The sequence below is a fragment of the Podarcis pityusensis genome (genome assembly GCF_964106645.2).
Source record: "Podarcis pityusensis genome assembly, chromosome: 1".
In the NCBI taxonomy this organism is placed as follows: Eukaryota; Metazoa; Chordata; class Lepidosauria; order Squamata; family Lacertidae; genus Podarcis; species Podarcis pityusensis.
The window spans coordinates 53,150,616-53,172,041 of NC_138028.1; the positions used below are offsets into that span (position 1 = coordinate 53,150,616).

General features: G+C 47.9%; 1 protein-coding gene across 2 annotated transcripts in view; it reads left to right on the top strand.

Moving 5' to 3' along the window:
- Positions 1–21,426, top strand: part of ALX4 (ALX homeobox 4) — a 76,856-nt gene that overhangs the window by 44,057 nt on the left and 11,373 nt on the right. For both annotated transcript variants that reach the window (XM_081002236.1, XM_081002235.1), the window contains exon 2: positions 5,473–5,783. In XM_081002236.1, the coding sequence (XP_080858362.1) occupies positions 5,529–5,783 (255 nt within the window). In that variant the 5' untranslated portion in view covers positions 5,473–5,528. The remainder of the gene's footprint in view (positions 1–5,472; positions 5,784–21,426) is intronic.

The following is a 21,426-nucleotide window of genomic DNA, read 5'->3' on the forward strand; positions in this document are numbered from 1 at the left end:
ATGACGTTGCCATGTTTCCAATGGCTTTGATATATCTTTCTATTTAAGGCTTTTCATCCCTTTCACTTTCCTGACACTCTGCTTCCTGTCTCCTGGGTAGACCGCAAGGCAAACTTCACCAAAACATCCCATATCCACTGTCTGCTGAACCACGGCGAGACATTCCACACAGTTATATGCACTTTATAAGGCTGAAGCACACAAAGACCAAACTTTGCAAGCTGAACTTCTGGAATTCGGTACGAAAGCAAAAGTTCGTTGAAGCATTGTTCATTGTTGACTATGAAATACCCGACAAGTGTTTTGATTGGTTCCAAACCATTACCCAATTTCAGATGACAGTTCCTGGGCGAAATCTAATGAATGCACAGCGTGAGGGGGCTGAATTATCATCAGAATTACACAAGGTTTGCTTCCAGTGGCAGAGGCAGTATGCCTCTGAATACCAATTGCTGGGAATCACAAGGGACGAGAGTAATGTTTCACTCATGTCCTGCTTGGAAGCTTCCCATGGATATCTGGCTGGCCACTAGGAGAAAAAGGATGCTGAACTAAATGCCCTTTGGTGTGATCTAACAGGGCTCTTATGTTCTTTTGGGAAAACAGCAGAAATGAAAGACCTCTTCCTCCCCCTCCATCCCAACGGCCACTGGCTAGAGATGGCAGTTTGCGCAGTTTCTTAGACAAAATAAGAAAATGTGGGCAGTGGGGTGGGAAGACACGTGATTGACGTCATGTGCTGTTTTCCCCCGTTCATTCATTTTAAACACTCACGCCCCTCCATCATTGTTGAAACCGCTCACAGCAGCTAACAATCAGAACAATAAAAACAAGCTGAACCAAAAACCATAAAGTGCAACAACAATAAAATTGGCAAGAAATAGGGACCAAAAATTCATGCAACCAGCAAAATTAAACCAAGAGAAAACAATGCTAAGTTGTAAGGCAAAGGAGAAGGCAGTAATTCAACCATAATGTAGATGTGCCACCCTTTTAAAGTTGTGCTTCCCTTGCCCCAGGATTTGTGGGGGGGGGGGGGCAGGGGAATTGTCATTTTAATATGTAACGTGACAACGACAGCTTCCATTTAAAGAACTATAGCTTTTTTAAAAAGAGCAATTTAAGAATAGGACCCTCTGAAAGCTTTAGTGAATAAGGCAGTGCAGTTGGACAACGAAAGCCTCAGTTGGAAGTGCCCCCAAAAGTTTTCTCGCTAAAGACTTTCCCTAACTGAGGGTGGATTTTTCATCAGCACAATCACCCAATAATTACTTAAGTGATCTTAAAAGAAAAAGCCTATAGGATGTTTGAAGAGTTAAATTTTAGAACTTTGTATTATGGGCTAGAGTTGGACTCCACCCCACAGACTTTCCTTTGCTCTGTTTTTCAGTTTTAGGTGCATTCTCTACTCACCTATTTGCAATTCAGACCTCCATCTCAGGTCTAATTTCTGATTTTCCCAATGTGTGCAGCTCAGCATGAGGCCTTTTTAGGGGTTCTGGGCAGAAAAAGCAGCAACCAGCTAAAAAAAACCCTCAATTGCTTTCCACAATCAGTTTACAATTGCTTAGTTAGTTCTTATATAGTTCTTATATAGCAACCAGTTAATAAATTTTCCATTTATTGTCTGACAGGAAGGAACATCTAAAGGTCAGGAAAAAGTCTAGAAAGAGGGACCCTCAAGGAAGAGTTAACAAATACACCCTAAAGTATTTATTTTCTCTCTGTCCTAAACCTGTAGTTTGCTAAAAAAAAGAAAAGAAAGGGTACACACACACACACACATTACTTTAATTCTAGGAAAAACTAATAGCTGCAACTATTTTAAAGTTTGCTTTTAGGTGCTCTGCATTTTTTTCTGGAAACATTAACTTATCATTCAGAAAGCTTTCTTACATGTTCATAAAGCATTTTTGTAAGTCTACAAAAGGAAATCTGTTATGCAGTAAATATTTTACAAAGTTAAAGATGCTGGGCTTGTTCACACTTCCTCTTGTCCCACCGCTTTCCCCCAGGGAAACCTGCTCCTTACCACTGAATTGGAACAAATGCTCATAGGATTTTCCATGGACTGAAATTTGTTCCAATTCAGCAGTAAAGAGCGAGTTTTCCCAGGGGGGAAAGTGGGGCAAACAGAAAACCATTCAGACTCATACCTAGAAAGCACAGAACAAGCGGAAAACTGCTCAGACCCATGCTTTCTGGCTGCGGGACATGTTCAGTGTAGATGAGCCCTCAACCTCATAGACTTCAGTAAGAAAGTTGTGCATATTGTTCTCAGCACCACTCTCCATAAATGCTCAACTATGGTTGCATCATAATGTGCTCTTACTCTGTTTCTAAGGATCTGGCCACACTTTCCCGTGCTCTTTCCAGACACAGTCCACAGTTTAAAGCCCCCACTTTTTTGTTGTTGCTCTGGAGGTTCTTCATGAAACCCTGCTGTCTAAAGTTCAATCAGAACAAACATCAATGCCTGGAAAACCTGAATTGACGTTTGCTCCGATTCAGCTTTAAAGAGCAGGTTTTCATGGGGAAAGCTCAGAGAAAACAACCACCACCACCACCAATGCTTGTTCAGATGTCTGCCTGGAAAAAATAGGGCAAAGGGTAAGTAGGGATAAACCCTAAGTCTGCTTTTGCTTGGCTTTTTTGTATTTGTATTGTTTTGTTGTTTTTGAGAAAACAAGTTCCACGATTCTTTTAACTTCTTAGTTACAGCATAAAATATCTATCTATCTATCTATCTATCTATCAACTATCTATCATCTATCTATCTATCATTTATCTATCTATCATCTATCACCCATCTGAGTGGGTTACCCCAGCCACTCTGGGCAGCTTCAAACAAATTAAAGCACAATATTTTGTTTGTTTTATGCATCTTTATATTCCCATGTTCACTATATTCTTAACATCATTTGTTCCCCTTATGAAATGAAACATATGCAGTCATTTAATTCCTGGTATTCTTATTAAATATTCTGTTGAATCAGACTTTCCATAGTACTAATAGTAGTGGGAGCATGTTTCAGAACAGTGTAGAAGAAAGGTATCCTTTCCCCATCTCCATTCTTGAAACTTCTACCCTACCACAAGGCCTAATAATGCCTCAAGGCTCCTCTCTGTGGCTGACACCCAAGAGAGAGGAGGGAGCAAGCACTCCATCCTACACATCACTTGCCCCCACCCATTGTAATATTTCTCCCCATTGCTAGACCCCAGTGATTGCTTGAAGGAAAGGAAGTTATCTTATGGAAATGATCTTTTTTCTTCTTTGGCGATCACTCATAGCCGAGTAAGATTCTCCTCCATAAACACAGTTTTAACAATGAGTCCATAAGTGACTCTGGTGACCAGTTCTGGATCCACACGTCCTTCCACAGTGGGGACATTGGTTTCCGGGTGGGAGTTGATCACGATGTGGATTTGCCAAGCATGCCATCCTCATAGCACATTTCTCCCTTGCGTCCTGAGTTTGAATGTCTTCAAAGTCCATGACACCTTTGGTAAAGGCTGTTCTCCAACTGGAGCGCTCGCAGGCCAGTGTTTCCCAGTTGTCAGTGTTTATACTACATTTTTTTTTAGATTTGCCTTGAGACAGTCTTTAAACCTCTTTTGTTCACCACCAGCATTACGCTTTCCATTTTTAAGTTCAGAATAGAGTAGGTGCTTTGGAAGACGATCATCAGACATCCACACAACATGACCAGTCCAACGAAGATGATGTTGAAGAATCATTGCTTCAGCACTGGTGATCTTTGCTTCTTCCAGTACACTGATATTAGTTCGCCTGTCTTCCCAAGTGATGTGTAAAAATAACTGAGTCATGAACTCGAAGTTAAATTAAGGCCATAGTCAGTGCTATTTTTCTAGAAAAAGAGGTACCAGAACTCACCATGAATGCCTCCCTTGTTCTCTTATAATAGCAATGGGACCCACTTGAGAAGTGCTGGAACTGAGTTCCAATGAGTTCTGGCTGAAGAAAAGCCCTGGCCGTAATCCTGTTTACTTGAAAGTTTAACTCCATAAAAATCAATAGGAGCAACTTTAGGTAAAATACATTTACAATAGTGGCATTAACTTAAAATATACCATTATTCCTCTTTCAGAAATGCGGCATGTGAGACAAAGCTTATCTACAACAAAAATGTGCATTTTGCACATTATGTGACACCTTCCCTCATGTATATTTTATGGTGTAGCCTCTTTTTTTTAAAAAAATATTATTATTATTATTATTATTGGTTTTACAGCTTTATATTTCATCATCATAATATATTCACATATTCAAAAAACACAAACAATACATTCCCAGTATTCCCCCCTCCCCCCCAACCTACGGCTTCCCCCAACTTCCCCATCTGGTTTCTTTAGTACATTTGTTAGTTCTGCACTGTTATATAACCTTACTTGATAGTCTCCATTGTAATCATCTTATATTCCTCCTTCTGAACCAAATTATTAACTTTTTACATTTTCCCCCCTCAATTGTAAGTGTTTATTCAAACCCTGTTTGAATAACACTATCCTGTTCCAAGCTGACTAGAGCCCTGAAGAGGAACATTGCTATTAGGTGCTGGGGAATGGTTTTGCTGCAGCAGGTTGCCATGAGTAGGATATGTAATCATATAATGTCTGCTTCGTTGAAGAAGGGACACAACCAAATACGGGCAGAGGAAGTGCTAAATTGGCTGAAGGAGAAAGAATAGAATTGCTAGACTTGTAGGACTGAAATCATATACCCACTTAACTGTGAGAATACCCCACTGAACTCAGTGTGACTTACTTCTGAGTAGACACACACAGGATTGCAAGTTACACCACTGCATTCTTTCATGTGTGGGTTAATTTGACCTGCACCGCAACATCTGTGTGAAAGATTTATTTCCTTTATATTTGAGCATTTTGGATTCCCCCCTACTTCCTCACACTTAGGCTGTGTGAACAAGATAGCACTGTGCAGTGTGATTGCATTTGCAGAATAAAAAGTAGAATGCATGTTCTCTATTAAACGGAACACCCTGTGTAAGCATATATAATATATATGTATGATATCCTCCTTATCGTCAGTTACACGCCCTTCGGTAATCTGCTTCAGCACAGGAAACCACAGCCGAACTAGCAAGACAAATTCAAATCCCTGACAGCGTGGAATCTAGCGCTAATCTTCCTTAAGTCATTAAAACAGAATCCTTTTATTTATTTTATAGGTCTCCAGCTGCTTCCTTCACCTTGCATATATGGCCTAAGCCAAATGGTCGGCCTTCCTCGCTTCTTAAGAGTTCTTCCTCCTGACTCGCCTGTTTCTCCTTCCTTCCTTATCTGCCCATCTCAACCCTTCCCTGTGCGTACCTTCTTCCTTTCCACACTGGTGTAAATCCAGCTCAGCCTCATTCGTTTTATCCACAGCTTTATGTTTTCTTTATCTCCTTCCCTTCTCCTGTTCCCCCACCACCACCACATACACAGCTAAAGAGAGTTCTCTGGGAGAGGCCGAGCTGCAGCCAGGCTCAGATCCTGCCGGGATGGATGGCAGTTACCTCAGCGTGAAAGAGACCGGAGTGAAGGCATCCCAGGAGAGGACGAGTAGCAACCTCCCCAGCCCAATGGACAAGACTGACTCAGAGAGCAACAAGGGCAAGAAGAGGCGGAACCGCACCACCTTCACCAGCTATCAGCTGGAAGAGCTGGAAAAGGTCTTTCAGAAGACCCACTACCCAGATGTCTATGCCAGGGAGCAGTTAGCCATGAGGACAGATCTCACTGAAGCCCGAGTTCAGGTAAGAACTGAAACTACGGGGAGGAGTTCAGGAAAACCAGAATGCCCTCAAGTCCCCCCCCTTTTTTCTTTTACATTTACTGCTGCTTATGATATTTTATGATGGAATTTTCATAAAATCTCGATGTTAAGTTTATATGCACAGATTTTGTTTTAATTCTTGTTTTCTTCTGCTAAGAATATGAAAAATTCTTGCATAATACAGTGGTACCTCGGTACTCGAACGGCTTGGCTCCTGAACAAATACGCTCCTGAACGCCGCAAACCTGGAAGTAAGTGTTCCGGTTTGCGAATGTTTTTCGGAAGCTGTACATCCGACTCAGTTTCCACTTGAGTGCAAGAAGCTCCTGCAGCCATCAGAAGCCACGCCTTGGTTTTCGAACAGTTTCAGGAGTCGAGCGGACTCCGGAACAGATTAAGTTTAAGAACCAAGGTACTGTGCATGCCAGGTTTGCTAAAGCAACCAGCGTATAAACAGATACATACAACTATGCATGTGACTGTATAAAAATACATATGCATTAATTCAGGTACATGTATGCTGTATAAATATTGTACTGCATGGGTCTTGAATCTCTACATCTTATGTACAGTATACATATTGGTTTGCATATATATATTTCCATATAATATTGCATATAATATTGCAGGCTTTTTTGAAGAGACCCCAAAATGCCCAAACTTGAACAAAAACAACGCTTGATACAAGAGGTGGTCATATGCTGGCAAACCTCTGTTGAGTCAGAACCACCAAATTCCCTTTATAAATCCATTTAAGACACATTCATCCCTCAATGACAATGTCCTAACTGTTCTCATGTGACTAGTGAACTATGTAGCAACTTCTAGCCGTCTTGACTGAATTTAGTTTTACTCTCCTTAACACTGTCTACTTAGCCTGTTATCTGACAGATTGCAGTTCCGGTGTTGGTGGAAAAAGAGAAATAAATAAAAGGGAGGTCATGGCTCTACTCATTATACCAAACCTCTGGATGGTTTCAAATAGACTACAGTGGTACCTCGGGTTAAGAACTTAACCTAAGACTGAATTTTGTGTGCTTCAACAACCCTACTTGGGATTGGCCAATTAAGAAATGACCAAAGTGACTTCACCACCATCTCCCACCCACCTCCAAGCAGTCTAGTAAAATCAGACTGTTCAGAGCGTTGAAAGGTGCCTATAGGCCCAGTGAGATCAGAAAGATAGTGTTGACCCTCTATCGTTCCTAATGAAAATGAGACCAGCACAAAAGTGAGGGACAAGGCCAGATTGATAGGGGTGGAGAAAGGATTCAACACCATTCAAGAGTGCCTGGTTTTCTAGTCAGTCCTAAATCTCTCCCGAGTTCACACTTGAGTAGTAAGATACCTGAGCAGAAGCCAGGCACCTGGAGAAGAGCTCACCCAGAGAGCAATTATAACTTTGTGGGTTCTGTCTGCAGTAAACCCTGCATCGCTTTCAGTTATGAGGCTTTCCCCCACCTCCTTGCAGCTTGGCTCCTTTCCAGGTGCTGAAAGAGGCCACTTTTCCAACTGCTTTGGATTTTAATCTCCGCAGCTGGTGTCTAAAGGCAATAAAGAAAAATTTGCCCCGTAACGTTTACACGTAGGCCTTGCACCTCTTGCTCTGTACACACAAACACTTTCTACAAAAGAAGCTCCTCTCAAAGCAGTGAAGCAGGAAGGGGAAATGTGGCCCTCCAGATGTTATTGAACTTCAACTCCCATTAGCCAGCTGGGTCCAGTGCTCAGGGAGGGTGGGAATTGTAGTCCAGGAACACGTAGAGCTGAGGTGAGACATCTCTGGACCGTGAGCCTAATTAGGCCTGACAGGGGTCCTGATTTGTTCCCTGAAGCCACTTTTTCTAAACCACATCTGAGGTAATAATCAGTTGTGGGACAGGTAGAGACATGGCCACAAAGGAACAATCAGGACTTTAAAGCGGACTCCCAATTGTTCCTTCTCACCTGCTTATTCAGAAGGTTCCAGGTTCAATCCCTGGCATCTCTCGGTAGAGATGGGAAGGTGCCCTGTCTGAAAGCCTAGAAAGCCACTACCAGTCAGCAGAAATGATACTGAGCTCCAGGGCTGGCTCAAGGCATTTTTTTGGCTGCCTGAGGCAAAGTCCAAGATTTCTTCCCCCGCATTCCACATACAGAATCCAACCAGACTGGAAGATGAATCTTACTTTGACACAGGTAATGGAAGAGCATCCTTTACCATACCCAAGGGCAACTGACTAGCTGGGGGAGCAAAGAGCAGGCTAGATTAGGGGACTCAGATAGAATGGTGTGGTGGCTGCAGCCAGAAGCATAGTGTGTGTATGTGGGAGCTATTGCCTCAGGCTCAAAAAATTTTTAGGGATGCACCTCTGCAGCTGCTGCCCTGACTGGAGGTGCTTCCTGTCCCACCTGCCCACCTCACCTGAGCAGCATGCTGAGCAGGAGCTGGGAGGGGACAGGCCTTTGCAAGCTTATGTATTACACAGGTACGCTCATCAGGCAAGCAAGGATTGACTGTGGCTCCCTGCCAAGTGTACAATTAGGAGCAAGCTCAGATTTGCTGCCCTGTGTTATGTGGAATGGGCCTGCTGTATACTGAATGTTTAAGTTGACTTGAGTGCCAGTCAAAAAGGGAAGCAATCAATTCACAATACTTCTTTAGGGAAGGGGCAAAGCTCAGTGAAAGAGTTTATGCATTGCATTCAGAAGCCCCCTATGTGATCACCAGCATCTTGAGTTAAATGCTCCTGTGGTAGGCATTGCCACAGAGCTTTGTCGGAGACCTTGGAGAGCTGCTGCCAGTCAGTGTAGGTCTGATTCAGTTTAAGGAGCTTAATGTGTCCCCAAGGACAGAAAAGGGATCCAGCACCCCTGCTTCCACATAGCACAGGAACATCCACCCAGCGTTGCTCCCAGTTGCTTTCCCCCAGTTGGTGGTTTCTTTCTGGCAGCCTGTTGCCTAGCTTACAAACTTGCCTCCTTCCGCCGTGCTGAGTGCCAAGAAACGTCTGTCCGTCCCCTGAGTGCTCGCTTGTTAATGAAAATCTTTTCCATGGGTGACCCTGTGATGTGGCAGGGTCTTGAAAGCAAGGTGGAAATGTCAAAACTTTGCTGTAGCAAAATCACCGCCTGGGTGAAGAAAAAACAAAACACAACAAAAAGCAAAGCGAGAAGTAATATATCTTGATCCCCTTTCTCCCATAAAACCCTGGGAGGCTGGTGGAAGAAGCGGAAAGGCTGAGCTAAGCCTGCAGGAAATTAAACATGAAATGAAAACAAGCTCAAGTTATTCAGCTCTCTCATCCCAGGCTCCAATTTCCCATTCCAGGCCACTGATAAAATGGTGTCCAGTTTCAGCGCTTAAAGATGAATTCTGGCTCTGTTCCTACATTCAAGCAAGCCGCCGAGAGAAGCGCTCATGGCCCTTCATAAGAAATAAGGAAGGCTTGAGCGGGGAGTGAAACAGACAAGGAAGAGGGGGAGGAGGTTGTGTGTGAGAGAGAGGTTGTGGAGAGGATGAGCAAGAGACAGGGATCATGAGAAAGAGACAGACAACTGAAGCGAGGCACGTGGGTGGGTAGCTATGAGAACCAGTGGTGGATGCTAGGGATATGCTGTGAATGGGAGTCTGAAAGGAGTCCAGACCTACAGCTGTACAGCACAGCAAGAGTCCAGATTGAATCCCCTTCTAAAATCAGTGCAACCAATTTATATCCTAGGCATACCAAACACATTCTACAAGTGTGGATCCTTATGCAGCCCAAATGGCACTGTCTGTGCACAAGAGGGAGGCCTCAGGAAGTTTGGGGGAACCCCAAGTCTTAAATGAAAACCTGTAGAAAAACTAGAGGTGGGACACCCCAAAAGAGCACAATGACCATGCTCAGTGAGCCAGTGACCACAGAATGACTTGGGTCAGGGAGGGCTGTAAAACCTAGGGGGTGGAATGGAGTAGTCTGGAAAAGATCCTGGCTAGCTACTGCCACACTGAACAGGAGCTCACTCCATCTGGCAACCTTTTTTGCAAGTCCCATTTGTGGAGCCCATTCAGACAGAGCCAATCCTACTGTTGGCCAGTATGTAGGTAGCACATCTTACATGGCATGTTTTGGTGTACCATTAAAGGGCATCAAAATGCCACTGTGTGGGTTTTCGTCTTGTTGTAGTAGTATTATATTTTCGCTATCATTTGTATTTTGTGTCTCAGGCCCCAAAATCTTTTCAGCCATCTGTGCCTTGATATGACTTTTTCATGCTGTGATTTTCATTCAGACCATGCAGAGTTGTATCCATGCAGGTCTTGGTGTGCATAACATTTAATATTTGATTACAACTGTTGCATTTTTTGGCACTCATTATCAAGCACCCCACCCTGATCTGCACAGCGTTCAAGTGTGCTGATGGGCAGCTGCATGGCTATTGTCCAACTACAAACCAAGGTTACCACAATTTGAGGCAATAGTGTGAATGAACTTTATGTTCTGAGCATGATGGTTTCCTTATTTACTTTGCCCAAGCATAGGAGACAGGACTTGGATTTGGGTCCCTGGGAGTTCTGAGCTCGCTGTGTTATGGATGAACCACAGATAATAACCCACAATTCTAGATTCAAAACAAGCCATATTGATTATGGATTAATTAATGAGAAGTGTCAAAATGTGGTGTCCCGAAAACGTTAGCAGAAACAGCCAGGGCCTGTCCAATTTGTCATAAGTCCTGAAGTGTTGCTGGGCTCAGTCATGGAATGGCAGGTAGAGAAACATGGTAAGGGGAAGAGGCGGATGAAATTAGGTGGGGGGCTAAGACTGGTGAACAGAGGCTCCAACTGCGGAGGCAGAACATAGATGTCATGGCTAATAGCCTCTCTCTCTCTCTCTCTCTCTCTCTCTCTCTCTCTCTCTCTCTTTCATGAATTTTTCTAATCCTCCTTTAAAGCCTACCAAGGGGAGAAGGAAAGTCCAGAAGATTCTATGGAATCTTGTCTTTATGTTGCATGTTGGATATGTGATTGTAAAACTGTTGTCAGAGCTGCTTCCAGATCCTAGCTCACAGAGGATCACGCTAGCCAGCGATCATTAAATAAAAGTCTTTATTGAGTTACAGTTTCCATTCTCAAGCTGCTGCGTGCAACTCTACGTCTCATGGTTAGATCGGCGAAGCTCCATCTGAGTCTCCGCCCCTTGTACACCAACTTAATATCCTAGCCTTGCTCCACCTTTTCCGCCTGACTGTTCTTCTCTGGGTCCCTCTGCCCCCCGGGGTCTCTTCCTTCCGGGATTCCTCTGACGCTGACGCTGACCCCCCTGACTCTTCTCCCTCCTTTCGGCGGGCTTTAGGACCTGGCTCCCTTTCCGGGCTGCCTACTGCGCCACCTTCCTGTGCATTTGAACTTGGCTCGCGCGCCCAACCTTCCACCTTCCGTCTGACCGTTTCTTCGCTCCCCGATGGAGGTGTGGCCACTCCTGACTCGTGCCCTCCCCCCTGTTGTGAGCTGCCAGCGCTTGATCCCTGGCGCCCTTCCTCTTCCCTGCTCTCTGGCGGTGACGCTGGTCCCGATTTCCAACTGCTCCCCTCTGAGTCCCCTCTGGCTCTATCTTCCTGGGGTGTCCCCCTAGGCTCCCCCCTTGCCCTGGCCACTGGTGCTCCTTTCTGTGAATCTTCTGATTCACTGGAAAGACTCGGAGATCTCGGGTCGTCGTCATCACTCATCTTTTCTTCTGCCTCCTCCCCCTCGCTCTCTGTTTCCTCCCTTGCCCTTGCCTCTGCTCCTGAACCCCTGACATCCATCCCCCCCTCGAAGCCCCCTCTTCCCCCCTCCCCTCCTTCCGGTGCGGGATCTGGGTGCTGCTGTGTCAGGGGAACGAATGTCGGATACAGTTCGCTTCCCGTGGCGGGCCGCCATCCGAAGTCTTCCGGTTCTTCCTCCCTGCTCTCGTTGACGACGGTCACCTCCGCTTCCATCTCTGTGCCGCCGTGCTCGAAACCCGGGTCGTCCCCGAAAACGTCCATGTCCGTCTCTCCCTCGTTGCCTTCTGGAGACGTTGCTCGTCCTGGACCCTCCAGCCACCTTCTGCGGAACTGCTCCTCTGGTCGATCATCCCACCAATACGAGGGTTCTGAAGCAGATCCCGAGGGTGACCCCTCTGGGGAACGGGCGTCTCGTGTCGGTTCCTCGTCCGAGTCGAACCCCCGGAACGTGCTGGCTGAAAGCGTGGGCGTGAAAAGCCAGTCGTCGAAAAAGTCTGCTGGCATTGGCCTATGTGGGAAGAGGGCATGAAACTCTTCTTTGAGCAGAGGTTCGTCTAAAGCGTAGCCCGGCACCCAGCTGTTGGCACTGGCCGGGGTGCCCTCCTTGGCGAGAAGGTATTCTACCCCCTCTTCCCCCCATCTGGAGTCCAAAATCTCCGTGACTTCGTTGATGCGCTCCTCCTGTGCCACTCCCCCTTGCCCGGTTCTCTCTCGGAGCGGACCCGGTGCCGTTCCTGGTTCCTGAAACCTGTGAGGTGCCTTGTAGGGAGTGAGCACCGATCTGTGGAACACCGGATGCATTCTGGAACCCTCCGGAAGAGCCAGCCTGAAAGCCACCGGGTTGACCTGTTCGTCGACTTGGTAGGGCCCCAGTTGTTTATGCCCTAGTTTCTTCTTCGCCAACGACCTGGCCGGCACTGCGTGGGCTGCTAACCAGACCCAGTCTCCCACATGGATCTCTTCGCCAACCCTTCTGTGTTTGTCCGCTTGTACCTTGTATGCGTGTTTAGCCAGCTCCAGGTGCCGCCGCAGCTGATCGTGGACCTCCTGCAACTCCGACGCGAACGCATCTGCTGTCTGCGGCTCCCCCTCCCCCATTCTTTCCAGTCCCGGGAAGGTTCTAGGGTGCCTCCCGTTGTTGGCGAAGAACGGCGTGACCCCCGTGGACACGTGCTTCGTGTTGTTGTAGGCGAACTCGGCGAGAGGCAGGTAATCCACCCACGTCGCAGGCTGTTGATTCGCATAACATCTCAGGTACTGCTGCATGATGGCATTGACCCGCTCCGCTTGCCCGTTGGTCTGCGGGTGTCTAGCCGACGCCAGGTTGATCTTGACGTTCAGGAAGCCCATCAGCCTCTGCCAGAAGTTTGAGATGAACTGTCGCCCTCGGTCGGACAGAATAGACCGCGGCAGACCGTGAACCTTGAACACGTGGTCTATGAACAGTTTGGCGGTTTGTTCCGCCGTGGCCACCTTCGCACACGGAATGAAATGTGCCATCTTGGAGAACAAATCCACCACCACCAGCACAGCCGTCTTGCCCCTCGAGCTGGGCAGATCCGTGACAAAGTCCAGGGCCACTCTCTCCCATGGCTCGAACGGAGTTTGCAGCGGTTCCAGCAGTCCGGCCGGCGGTCTGTGCACTGGTTTGGACCTCTGGCAGGTGTCACACCTCGCCACGTAGTCCGCGACTTCCCCTCTCATTCCGGGCCACCAGAAGTCTCTGGCTACTAATTCCACCGTCTTCTCCTTGCCAAAATGCCCGGCAGTGGGCGCGTCGTGCAGCTGCTGCAGTACCTTGGCGCGAAGTTCGTCTCCCGGCACGTAGATGGCCCCTTTACGGATGAGCAAACCATCTCGCAGCTGGAACTCGTCGGTCGCTGCCGTGCCCCTGTGCACCTCTGCCATCTTTGCTTGCGCGAAGGAGTCATCCTGCAACGCTCGTCGCACCGCATCCAGGTCAACTGTTGCCGCCGCGCACGCCCACACTGTCGGTGCGAAGATGTGCATGGCGGCCGCTGGCGTTGCCTCCTCCAGATACTGTGGCTTACGGGAGAGAGCATCCGCCATGATGTTGGTGTCCCCCGGGACATACTCTATTCGGAAGTCGAAATTCGCAAAGAACTCAGCCCAACGTATCTGCCTCTGGTTCAGGAACTGTGCCGTGCGCCAGTGCTCTAGATTCTTGTGGTCCGTGCAGACCTGCACCGTGTGCTTGGCGCCGATCAGGAAGTGCCTCCACGCTTTGAACGCTGCATGAATGGCCAGCAACTCCCTGTCCCAGATGGTGTAGTTCTGTTCGGACTTGCTGAGCTTCCTTGAGTAAAACGCTCCCGGCCTCCAAACCCCCTGCGGGTCTTTCTGCAGCAGGACTGCTCCCACGGCTCTGTCCGAAGCGTCTGTCTCCACCCTCATCGGCCTGCTGGGGTTGACATGAAGCAGCTGCTCTTCCGACGCGAAGAGACGCTTGAGTGCCTGAAAGGACTGCTCCGCCTGCTCTGTCCAGATGAACTTCTTTTTCTTGGAGCTGAGCGTGTCCGTGATGGCCGCTGTCTGCATCGCAAAGCCTTTGATAAACTTGCGATAGAAGTTCGCGAAGCCGACAAACCGTTGGACCTCCTTCCGGTTGCGTGGGCTTTTCCAATCCAACACTGCTCGGACCTTGGCGCTGTCCATGGCGAGCCCTTTATCAGACAACTTGTAGCCCAGGAAATCCACCTCGGTCACGTCGAATTGGCACTTCTCCAGCTTGGCGTAAAGCCTATGTTGCTGTAGCCTGCTCAGCACTTCCTTGACGTGTCTGTCATGCTCCTGCTGCGATTCCGAAAAGATCAGGATGTCATCCAAGAAACAGACGCACGTCTTGTAGAGGAGCCCCGCCAACACGTGATGCATGAAAGCTTGAAAAACGTGGGAGCCATTTTGCAATCCAAAAGGCATAACTCTATATTCGTAGGTGCCCAGGGGCGTGAACATGGCTGTCTTCCACTCATCTCCCTCCCGCATGCGAATGAGGTTGTATGCCCCTCGCAGGTCCAACTTGGTGAACACTCTGCCCTTCCGTACCTTTGCGAGGAGGTCGTCGATTCGGGGCATGGGGAAGTCCGATGGCTTGGTCACACTGTTCAAGATGCGAAAGTCCACTACAAGTCTTTTTTGGGGCGTGTCCCGCTTCTTAACAAAGAATACCGGACTGCCCCCCGCTGCCTTGGACTCTCGGATGAAACCGCGCTCCAAATTATGATCTATGAACTCTTTGAGTTCCTGCAGTTCATCCTCAGACATGGAATACAGCTTCCCTTTGGGCAGCGCCGCCCCCGGCAGCAGGTCAATTTTGCAGTCATATGGTCTGTGGGGGGGTAGCCTGTCTGCCTCTTTCTCGCAGAAAACCTCCAAAAATTCTGCGTACTTGTGGGGAACCGCTTGCAGCGTGCCTAGCTGCAGCTGTGACTCCTCTTCCCCTCCTTCCTGCCTGGGCACGATGCAGTGTTCAGCGCAAAAGGAAGAGCCGAAGGTCAGCTGCCTCTGGTACCAAGCCAGCGTCGGGCTGTGCTTGTCCAGCCAACTCATGCCCAATACAATGGGCGTGTCCGATAGTTGAGTGACATTGAAGCTGATGATTTCCCTGTGATTCCCAAGTCGCATCACCATTGGTGGCGTCTGCTTCACCACTTGCCCCCCTAGCAGCTCCCTGCCATCCACCGTGACAACCTGCAGGGGCAGCGTGGCAGGCAGCAACTGTATAGCGTGCCGGTCGACAAAGTCCTGCCCTATAAAGTCCGCATTGCTTCCGGAGTCAATGGTGATTGGCACGTCCATGGTGATTCCATTGGGCAGCTGGAGCGACGCGGTGAGCTTCACTACCGGTTTGGGCGGGAGGGGGTCCATGGGCTGTAAAATCTCTGGGGACTGCTTCACTGACACGTCTGGCTGGGCCCCAGTGCCTCTTCTTCCAACCAGACTCCTTCGTTTCCCTGCTGTGGTTGTCCTTGCTGCGTTGCTGCAGTTACCATTGCTGAGGCTGCAGTGTGCTTGTGGAGCCTCTGGGGACACTCTTTCGCCATATGCTGTGGATCATCGCAGATGTAACACTTCCTGTTCCCTCTAGGAGGCTTCGCTTTCACTGCTGCCGGTGCTAGGGCTCTGGCTGCTGACTGAGCCCTTGCACCTCCAACCTCCATAGGTTCCGCTCCTCCTCCTGGCGGAGGCGTGGATTGCGCACGCGCTGCTTCTCTGGGAAGGAAGGAGGAGCCCCTGGCTGGTTCGCGCCCTCCACGCCCTTCGTCCCTGCTCCACGGACGTCCTTCCAGCCGCACCCCCACCGCCAGCGCCCTCTGAACGATCTCCTGCGTGGTCCGGGGTCTCTCCCCCCTCGCAATTTCATCTTTAACCGAGCCGTGCAATCCCTCCCAAAACAGGTCTCTTACAGGAGCCGAATCTCTGTCCCATTCCAGGGCACTGACCAAAGCGAAAAAGCGGGCATGGTACTGCCTTACGCTGGCCCTCCCTTGCTTCAGTCCATGTATCTCCTGCCGAGCAAGATCCACGTCAATGCTTGATAAAAAGCACCCATCCATCGCTTTAATAAAGGCATCCGCATTTTGGAGCGCCGGATCCTTATCTCTCCACAAATTGCGCAGCCATGCTTTAGCATCTCCATGCAAATGGGACATGATGAATCCCACCTTCTCTTGCTCATCTCTAAAGTCTTTGTTCAGCAGTTGCAGTGCACACATTACATCTGCTCTAAAGTTGGGGTACTGTTGCAAATTCCCATCGAAGTGAGAGACCAGACCGCCTGTTCGTCTCCCCAACCCAATCCCCTCCGGTTTGGGTGTCAGTTGCCCTTGCTTCGTAAGCACTTCCAACCTGACCTGGAGATCCCTGTAGGCGGCAGCTGCGTCCTCCTCTCTCTTCCTGGATGCAAGAGCCTCGGCATTCAGTCGTGTCACTGCTTCTCTGAGTTCCACTATCTGCTGTTCGGCCGTCATGTTGTCTGCCGTTCGTGAGCTCGCTAGTAGGCACCCGCTTTCTCTCCTCTCCGCGAGGACGTAGATGCCCACAATCTAGGGATGGAGCTTACTGTCAGAGCTGCTTCCAGATCCTAGCTCACAGAGGATCACGCTAGCCAGCGATCATTAAATAAAAGTCTTTATTGAGTTACAGTTTCCATTCTCAAGCTGCTGCGTGCAACTCTACGTCTCATGGTTAGATCGGCGAAGCTCCATCTGAGTCTCCGCCCCTTGTACACCAACTTAATATCCTAGCCTTGCTCCACCTTTTCCGCCTGACTGTTCTTCTCTGGGTCCCTCTGCCCCCCGGGGTCTCTTCCTTCCGGGATTCCTCTGACGCTGACGCTGACCCCCCTGACTCTTCTCCCTCCTTTCGGCGGGCTTTAGGACCTGGCTCCCTTTCCGGGCTGCCTACTGCGCCACCTTCCTGTGCATTTGAACTTGGCTCGCGCGCCCAACCTTCCACCTTCCGTCTGACCGTTTCTTCGCTCCCCGATGGAGGTGTGGCCACTCCTGACTCGTGCCCTCCCCCCTGTTGTGAGCTGCCAGCGCTTGATCCCTGGCGCCCTTCCTCTTCCCTGCTCTCTGGCGGTGACGCTGGTCCCGATTTCCAACTGCTCCCCTCTGAGTCCCCTCTGGCTCTATCTTCCTGGGGTGTCCCCCTAGGCTCCCCCCTTGCCCTGGCCACTGGTGCTCCTTTCTGTGAATCTTCTGATTCACTGGAAAGACTCGGAGATCTCGGGTCGTCGTCATCACTCATCTTTTCTTCTGCCTCCTCCCCCTCGCTCTCTGTTTCCTCCCTTGCCCTTGCCTCTGCTCCTGAACCCCTGACAACTGTAATTTAAAAAACCAAATAAATAAATAAAATAAATAAAGCCAACCAAGTTGACGCCCATCACTGCCTCCCATGGAACAAGTTCCATGGTTTAACTATGTGCTGTGTGAATAAGTACTTTCCTTTATCTGTCCTGACCCTTCCAAAATTCAGCTACATTGGATGTCCATGAGTTCTAGTATTTTGAAAAAGTTTATAACTTTATAAACCTTCAATTCTGTCACCTATTATCTGCCTTTTCTCTAAGCTGAAAAGTCCCAAACACTGCAACCTTTTATTTAAGTATATGACTAGCTGACTAGTAAAGAATACTAGGAGATGATATGTACGTTCGTTTTGTTTCGTTTTCATCATATTGACAAAACTATTTTTTTCTAGTACAGGAATAGATCAGTATATACCCAGTAGCTTGTACTACTGTTGCATAGGTTTGTTTATTGGTCAAATATTACCAATTCTTGATGGGCAAAGCTGTGTCTATGCCCCAATTCCACATTGGTGCAGAAAGTGCACAGAATCCTGGCCATAGTTTCTTGATGCAGAATTTGAATTTCTTTAGCATTTGCAGATCTGTGTCCACAGCATGGAAGGGTAGCCTGTGGCCCTCCAGAACTTGCTATCACTCCCTGATCGTTGGCCGTGCTGGTTAAGTCTAAGGGGAGTTGTAATATGCCCAGTAATATGCCTGTAAGAAGAATAACAATTTAAGAATGTTTTGAAAATGAGAGGAAGAGAAGGCGATTCAGGATTCAGCACAAAAGGCCCATCCCAAACAACCCCCAAGTGCATACCTGGCAAGAGAACGGTGGCCATTTTGGTTGCTGTGATCTCACACGATTTTGCAGTGAGATTTCCCTCAGAAAAAACACTTTTTGGGGGGGCCTGATCTTGTGCTGTGCCTCAAAACACATGTTTTTGGGCACTGTGCCCAAAAAAAGCACTTGGGGGGGCTGCAGCACAAAATCACGTGAGATCACAACCAAAATGGCCACCATGCTCTCACGATTAAAAACGGAGAGAATGGCGTCCAGGAAAATGGCTTCCCAGATTTTGGCTTGAAAGCGTTGGATGGTATGCAGGTGTGGCAAACACTGAGCCTTGAATGCAGCAGGAGATAAACATCATGACTGACTGAGCATATGTGACTGAGCAACAGCACAGAGCTTTCCAGTCTGTTTCCTGTGAAGCAAAGATAGAAGAGGTGTAAACTGAAAGGGCCTTTGGCTATCAGTTTGCTACCAGCACTGCATGCTTGAAGATCCATTGCTTTCTGGTGGAAGAAATTGGACTTCATATATTTGTATTAAACACCAACACCAAAATAATATTTATACCCTGCCCATCTGGCTGGGTTTCCCGAGCCACTCTGGGTGGCTCACAGCATATATTGAAACATACTAAGACATCAAACATTTTGGTTATCAAAATGGTTCAGAGGCAACACAACTTTCAGCCTTTTGCATTAGAATCCTTCAGGGGTCTTTTTGCACTCCATCTCTCAACCACACAGTAGTCAGTCTCATGTATTCTGGAAAATAAAGACCTGAAGACTGGTGTTTTTGGGTTGTTGTTTTTTTAAGGATTATAATAGAAGAGAGGAATAGCTTAGGTTGTCTAAAAATATCACCCTAGAAATCATAGTGATTAGGATATCTCTCTCAGTAGTAAGTGTTGTAATCTTTTAATCTGAGCATTTGTACACAATTTGCGAACATTTGCATTTCATTATATCATGTTTTAAAGCTTTTTCTGGAGCCAAGAGGTAGTAGGGATCCCACCACACTCGTCTCAAATGGTTCCAGTTAGGATTTTTTAAAAAAAAAAATCCACCCAGATGTTGTGGGAGTTTTTAGTTTGGTACAATTGCTCAACTGTGGACAATTTTCATGATTTCATATCTGCATATCAGCTACTGCTTAGTTTTTAAAACCTTTAGAAGCAGAAATCTATTATTATTATTATTATTATTATTATTATTATTATTATTATTATTATTTCTTGTTCTGTTATCCCCTGCTATTTAAAAATAACCCAGTTTGGTGCATGATAAAATGGCATGCCCTAGCAATAAAGGATGAAGCACGAATAAGCAAAAAGAGAAGGGATTTGAGGGTGAGGAGCACAGAGTTTCACTGTTGGAGCATCAGGAAACCAATGTACAGGTTGAAGCCCAAAAGGGCACAAGTGATGCTCTTCTGCTGGTCCTGAAATTCACCTCTAGTCCCACTGGTGGCAAGCCAGCTGCCATTGGTAATGGTGGCTGGTGGCCACTGTGGCTAGAAGGGTGGGTGGCAGGGAGACCAACCAGTAGATGGGGCCAGTTGACAGGCTGGGTCAACCCCTGATTGGTTGTCTGTAAGAAGGCAGGCAGCTTGGGGTTGACTGAGGGCAGATTGAGGCTGGTGGAGCAGCACTCCATTTGCCACCATGAACCAGCCTTTGCTGACTTTAGCACAAAGGATGGGTGTGCTCTACCCAGTCTGATCTGTAAATTTAATCGTAGGTCAGGCCTCTAATCTGATGGCCTCAGGGCATTGGCAAACGCTTAATGATGCCATCAGCCACATGTCACGACCTTGAGTCCTCTGAGGATCACACCCAGTTTGCTTCCACTTGACATAGCACAGCCCATGCCAAAGGGGCATACTGGATTCACCACACCAAGGAATTAGAGGCTACTGGGAAGACTGGGTTCCTTTATTGCACGTTTTCTGAGATGTGTAGACTTAAAAGAAACAAAAACCAAGTTACAAATAAACAAGCCCCTATTTCCAAAATGCAGCAAAAAACAAACATATTATCAAATTTTACTGTAGTTCATAAACCTGAATAATTTGGCCCTAATGTGTTGGCTGTTTCTCCTCCTCCCTGCAGACACACCCATTTTACATAAAAGCACACTTTAAGACAAGTGTGGCGCATATGCTTTCAAATCCTTGATGACCAACTGCTCCCAACAGTAGCAGCAAGTTGGAGGGAGGTTGTTGCTGGCAGGGAGGCAGAACTGGATGGCTCAGGTATTTGAGACTCTGGTCTTTCAAGGGGAGCCCTCTTGAAGTTCCACAATTCACCGACTTCAAAATGCGTTGAGCCCACAGCCCCGCTTAGGGTCCCTCCTGTTCATTTTGCTGAGCAGGGCCCTGAATGCACCCCTCTTCTACTTTCTCAGGAGTTTGTTAGTCAAAATGCCGGCTCCTGAAATGCCTGCCCCTTCAGAAATGTAAAACAGTATCTTGGTTCCCTCTCAACTCAACTAATTCAACAGCGTAGGGTCAGCTTCATTCCTCTGAAGGCTTTAACCTGCCCGTATGAAAACGGCTTTGATTTCTGGGCTCCGACACACGTTGCCAGCACAACCCTCCCCTTAGAAATCATCTGTCAAGGTTTCTCCTTGCCCCGGGGCACCCCAGGCGCTCCAGAACAGTTGCACGGTGCACATCATCCATATTCACAAGCAGCATAGCGAACGCTTCACCATGACAGAAAGAAATGCGTTTGCCGTGTCTGGGGATGGACACATGTGCGGAACATATGTTCTGCTAGCAGCTTATGGCACCCTCTCTACCTGCTACCCACTCCTCTTCGCACAGCAGGGTCACCCTGTGGACTCGGCATCTGCAGATCAAAGATACGTCGGCTGACCAAGCCTGTGACTGGCTGCCAGCTGGGCTGCTTATGGGAGGGGTCATATCAGCATGTGGGGAAGGCAAAACAAGACTGCGAGGGTGATGAATATACCCGGTTGCAATGCTGTATTCTCACTACCTGAGTGCAAGTGGTATGTCAACAATGATGTCGCCCTGTCTGTCTCTAGTCCCCTCTCCTAACATGCACACACTATGGTTCTGCAGCCTCTCTGCGGTTCCCTGTAGGGATTGCCTCAGTGGTACCAGTAAGTCAGGACTTTGGGTCAGAACCCCAGGGAATGTGCTGCAAGGCCCCTCAAAAGCAACAGGGTTGCCTTCCTACATCTTGAAGTCAGCGAAGTAATACACATAACCATCTAAAAAAGGGTTCACCCTGTAAGACCGTTAAGGCCAGAGTCT